General features: G+C 40.5%; 2 protein-coding genes across 2 annotated transcripts in view; one reads left to right on the forward strand and one right to left on the reverse strand.

Moving 5' to 3' along the window:
* LOC111160769 (zinc finger protein 420-like) overlaps positions 1-2,645 on the forward strand; it is a 41,882-nt gene extending 39,237 nt beyond the window's left edge. Inside the window, 1 exon segment of the mRNA XM_022524113.1 lies at positions 2,231-2,645. Coding sequence (XP_022379821.1) covers positions 2,231-2,409 — 179 coding nt within the window. The 3' untranslated portion in view covers positions 2,410-2,645.
* LOC111160767 overlaps positions 1-6,000 on the reverse strand; it is a 618,405-nt gene that overhangs the window by 422,306 nt on the left and 190,099 nt on the right.

The raw sequence follows: 6,000 nt of genomic DNA on the forward strand, positions 1-6,000 counted from the left end.
GTTAACGAATCTTAATGATTTTAAGATTTTTAAGATTTTTAAGATTAACAAATCTTAATGAACCATTTAGTAGTTTTGACATATGTATGCTCACCTGTGTTATATCCATTGACATGACAATGTGATTTTTATTCTTGATTCTGTCAATCTAGTGAGTTACATTAGTTGATTTTTGAATGGCAGAATACGTTTAATGAGTTTTTAAGTTTCTTCTGCAAAGGCGAAACTAGATTCACCAACCCTTGGATATATAATGTCTTGTGAAAATGATCATAATAAATTCATATGCATTTTTTCCATATCACTGAGTGAAAAGTCCCCTGAAACAAGAATATGCAGTTACAGTGAACACTGGCATTTAGGGATGTGGTTGTGGACCTCACATCAGAGGAGTGGCAGCTACTAGGTGCTCTTCAGAAGAACCTACACTGGGATGTAATGGTGGAAAATTACAGCAACCTCGTGTCTGTGAGTAAGGACCCTTGGTGAGCCCCCCAGCCTATTGCCATTCCTTTCTTAACTGCTGGAATTTATAAGTTTTCTGAATGTTTGACATCTTTGAACTTTGGATTTATAGATGGTAAAACATTTGTGTCTGTCTGAACCTGGAGAAATGTTCTTGCTCTCACCCCCCAAATGAAAGTTTCGCACTTTGCTGAAGCGCTAACTTGAAACAGTCCCTTCCAACTTCTTCAGAGGTTCCAAAGACCAAGCTCTTGGTGGCATGTTTATCCACATGCAGATTGTTAGGCTTCCAGACTTGCAGCCGTCCTCCATCTGGGGCAGGGAGTCACGGGTTGTAGAGGGAAGAATGAGCAGTGAGGGCCATCTCAGTGACTGCGTAAAAGCCAGGCCCATGAGTGAAAGCCTAAGGAGCTAGAACCTTTGATACATTATTTTGAGAGCACAACTTAAAAAACCCTTAAACTTTTGAGGCACCTGGCTGGCTCAGTCAGTAGAGCATGCAGCTCTTGATCTTGGAGTCATGAGTTTAAGCCCTACTTTGGGGGAAGAGATTACTAAAAAATAAATAAACTTAAAAAAAAAAAAAAATAAGGGACGCCTGGGTGGCTCAGTTGGTTAAGCAGCTGCCTTCGGCTCGGGTCGTGATCCCAGTGTCCTGGGATCGAGTTCCGCATCGGGCTCCTTGCTCAGCGGGGAGCCTGCTTCTCCCTCTGCCTCTGCCTGCCATTCTTGCTCTGTCTGCCTGTGCTTGCTCTCTCTCCCTCTCTCTCTCTCTCTGACAAATAAATAAATAAAATCTTTAAAAAAAAATAAATAAATAAAAGGAGATGGGCCCTTTATGTCTTTGTACTCTGTCAGATCTGGAACTTTACTAGCACCAGCTTTCTTGGTTAGACTCTCTTCGTAGCATCTTTACTCTTCTTCACCAGCACTGCTCACTTTGCCTTCCTCCTCCTTAGCATCTCACCTATGGTCAGAATTAAGTTTCCAGTTACACATGGACTTTTCCTTTAACCATGACTTTTATGTCCCTCTGCTTCCCTTCTATTTTCTCTTCTCCTTCTAGTGGATGCCTCTAACTTGTATTCAATTCAGAACACCATTTCTTTCCTTGATCCCTTGACCCTTGTTATGAAAATTGGCCCCTTCTAGTACCTAATCACATACACATTCATTGGTCTCATTCCTAGAAGATACCTGGCACGTTGATGATGGTATAGACTGGCTCCAGGAAAACTCTTGACAGGCTGGATCCCCCAGAGAGGCACCAGGAATGTGATGTATTCAACAAAATATTTCACCTGAGAAAAGATTTTGAGCAGTTTGATTCAAATGGAAAAACTTGGAAACATAATTTAGATTTACTTTTCCAGAACAGAAATTATTTAAGTAAAAAAGCTGAAAAGTTGTTTTTCCACCCTATGCACAAAAACACTTATTCTGGAATTGCTGTGAATATGATTGTGGAGAAGCTGTCAGTAAGACGTTGTGCCTGAATATGAGTCATACAGAAATGAGATTTTATAAATGTAGTGAGTGTCAAAGGTCTTTTAACCATATGTCACAACTTCTTCTACACCAAAAAGTCACCCAGGAGAGAATCCCTGTGGATACAGCGAATGCAGAAAATTTTTCTCCCAGAAATCACAGTTCATGGTACGCCAGAGAATTCACACAGGACAGAAAATATGTGAATGCAATGAGTGTCTGAAAGCTTTTATTCCAAAGACAGAGCTTATTTTACTTTGAAGCACTCACACAAGAGAGAAGCCTTATGAGTGCAGAGAATGTCCACAGGCTTTTAGTAGTAAGTCTCAGCTCACTCTGCACCAGAAGTGCCACACAGGAGAGAAACCCTATGAATGCAGTGAGTGTGGGAAAGCCTCTCCCGACAAATCTGCTAGTTTTCCATCAGAGACCTCATGCCAGAGAGAAACCCTATGAATGTAATGAATGTCGGAAAACCTTCATTAGTAAGCTGCATCTCATTAAGTGTGAGAGAATTCATACAGTTGAGAGATCCTATGGATGTAAGGAATGTGGAAGAACTTTCTCTCTGAAGTTTAGTCTCACTTTTACATCGTAAGATGCATACAGGAGAAAAGCCCAGTGAATGAAGTCAGTGTCAAAAGCTTTCATCCAAGGTCACAGCTCCTTGAACACCAAAGAACTCACCCTAGAGAAAAACCCCTTTCATGTAAAGAATGTTGGAAGGCTTTCATCCAGAGGTCAGAGCTTGCTTTGCAACAGAAAATTCACAGGGGGAGAAACCTTATAAGTGCAGTTGATGTCAGAAAGCTTTCGTGCGGCAGTCAGAATGCATTTTACATCAGAAAGTTCATACTGCGGGGAAGCCTTTCTAATATGGTAAATTGGAAAGTCTTTAGCACCAAATCACCACTCATTATACACCAGAGAGAGCACACAGAAGAGAAACCCTATGGATGCAATGGGTTGTGGGAAATTCTTCTCACAGAAGTCACAACTCCCCATACATTAAAGAACCCATACAGGAGAAAAACCATGTGAATGCAATTGACAGAAAACCTTTAGCTGTAAGTCCCCACTCATCATACACCATACAGGAGAAAAGCCCTATGTATGTAGTAAATGTGGGAGACTGGGGTGCTGGGGTAGCTCAGCTGTTAAACGCCTGCCTTCGGCTTAGGTCATGATCCTGGGGTCCTGGGATCAAACCCCACGTGGAGCTCCCTTCTCAGTAGGAAGCCTGCTTCTCCGTCTCCCACTCCCGCCGCTTATGTTCCCTCTCTTGCTGTCTCTGTCAAATAAGTAAAATCTTTTAAGAAAAAATGAGAAAGCTTTCTCCTGGAATTCTTGTCTAAGTGACATCAAAGAACACATACAGGAGAGAGACCCTACAATGCAGTGAATGTGTGAAATCCTCTGGTGTCGAGTCACACTTCAGTAGACACCAAAGATGTCGTATAGTAGAGAAATCAGATGGATAAGATGGATATGGTGAAAATAAAAAAGCGTATAAGGAGGTCATTCCAACATGAGATAGCAGGCATATGGGAGACAGTTCTTATGGTGATTAAAGAAAAGCTTCCACTCAGATGTTTAATTTCACTGAGAATTAAAATGAGAAATCTAGGGGCGCCTGGGTGGCTCAGTCATTGAGCATCTGCCTTCGGCCCAAGTCGTGGTCCCAGGGTCCTGGGATCGAGCCCAACATCGGGCTCCCTGCTTGGTAGGAAGACTGCTTCACCCTCTCCCACTCCCCCTGCTTGTGTTTCCTCTCTCCCTGTGTCTCTCTCTACCAAATTATAAATAAAATCTTTTAAAAAATAAAATTAAAATTAAATGAGAAATCTAGTGCCGAAGATAAATACAACAAAAATCTTCAGTAATAACTTGCAGCGCAATCCTTCACCAGAAGAAGGCATACACAAGAGAAACTGAATTCCGCAAATGTGCAAAAGTTTTCACACAGAAACCCATAAGGGAAAGAAATGATATACAGGGAAGGAATGTAGCAATATTTTCGTTGAGAAATTTCAGATGTATCAAAGAATTTACTCCAGAGTGAATCATAGAAGAGTAATAAATGTGAGAAAATTCTTTTATTGAAAGCCAGAAGCATGTGTTATGGGGCGCCTGGGTGGCTCAGTGGGTTAAAGCCTCTGCCTTCAGCTCAGGTCATGGTCCCAGGGTCCTGGGATCCAGCCCCGCGTCGGGCTCTCTGTTCAGCAGGGAGCCTGCTTCCTCCTCTCTCTCTAGCTGCCTCTCTGCCTACTTGTGATCTCTCTCTGTCAAATAAATAAAATCTTTAAAAAAAAAAAAAAGAAGCATGTGATATTAGAGAATTTACACTAAAAAATAACTCTGATTGCCGTAAAATGCAAGATTAGTTACAAAGAACTTAAAAAAAAATTTTTTTAGAGAGAGAGAGAATGGGCGAGTGATCAGAGGGAGGGGCAGAGGGAGAGTGAAAGAGAATCCTAAGTAGGTTCCACGCCCAGCTCAGAGCCCAACTTGGGAATGGGGGCTCGGTCTTACAGCCCTGAGGTCATGACCTGAGCCAGAATCAAGAGTCAGCTGCTTCACCGACTGAGCCACTCAGGTGCTCCTTACAAAGGACTTTTCAGGCAGATTCCCCAGATGTTAATATTTTACTGCATTTGCTTTATTCTCTCTCTCCATGTATATACACGAACATATTATTTTTCTGAGCCACTGAGAGTAAGTTTCAGACGTGATGCCTCTGCAGTGTGTAAATGCTAAGAACAAGGACATTCTCCACCATATCACAGTATAACTATTAAAATCAGGAACAATGATTCAGTACTGTTATCTGATTTACATCTGGCTGGCTCACTTGGTAGAGCACTCAACTCTTGATCTTGAGGTTGTGAGTTCAAGCCTCACATGGAGTATAGAGATTACTAAAAAATAAATAAACTTAAGAACAGTTACTTGGGACAATTTTTAAAATTACATTGGAGTGTTTATCAATAATAAAATTAGATTAGTTATTTTTTGTTTGTATTCTGTCTTAGAACTTTTGTACCCATCCTTGTTGATGTTGGTATTATTTTTTTTTAAAAAGAATTTATTGATTTATTTGACAGAGATCACAAGTAGGCAGAGAGGCAGGCAGAGAGAGAGAGGAGAAAGCAGGCTCCCCACTGAGCAGAGAGCCCGACGCGGGGCTCGATCCCAGGACCCTGAGATCATGACCTGAGCCAAAGGCAGAGGCTTTAACCCACTGAACCACCCAGGCGCCCCTGTTGGTATTATTTTTAATAATAATATTATTAATATATTTTATTAATATTAATAATAAACATTATTTATAATATAACAATATATTTTATTATAAATATAATATATAATATATTAAATAAAATATAATGATATATTTTATTAATATTAATATAAATATTAATATATTTAATAATATTATTATTTTAAATAATATTATTATCAAAACATTAGCATGGCTCCAGAAGTCAAAACTATACCCAAAAGTATACTCAGCAAAGTGATTTTTATGATTTTCAGGATGTAGACTTCCCATAAATAAGTCCAACGTTTGCATTTTGCATCACAACAGTGCAGTATCCTTATAACTGGAGTAATATGAATTACTGTCCTGTCTGCAACCTGTTTTCTTGGATGAGGGTAAATGAGGGTATAGAGGGGAATATATGACTCTTTCCCAGTATTTCTGAGAGTTGAAATTCCTATTTACTTATGCTTATTCATGAATATGGAGTAAGATAAGGATAGTTTGAGTTGCCTAGCTGGCTCAGTGAGTAAAGTGTGTGACTCTTGATCTCGGGGTCATGAGTTTAAGCCCCACACTGAGCATTGAACTTAATTAAAAAAGAAAAAAATAGGGGCGCCTCGGTAGCTCAGTGGGTTGAGGCCTCTGCCTTTGGCTCAGGTCATGATCCCAGGGTCCTGGGATCGAGCCCCGCATCAGGTTCTCTGCTCAGCAGGGAGCCTGCTTCCCTTCCTCTCTCTCTGTCTGCCTCTCTGCCTACTTGTGATCTCTGTATGTCAAATAAA

This window comes from Enhydra lutris, unplaced genomic scaffold (assembly GCF_002288905.1).
Source record: "Enhydra lutris kenyoni isolate GAN:26980312 unplaced genomic scaffold, ASM228890v2 scaffoldscaffold77, whole genome shotgun sequence".
NCBI classification, from domain to species: Eukaryota; Metazoa; Chordata; class Mammalia; order Carnivora; family Mustelidae; genus Enhydra; species Enhydra lutris.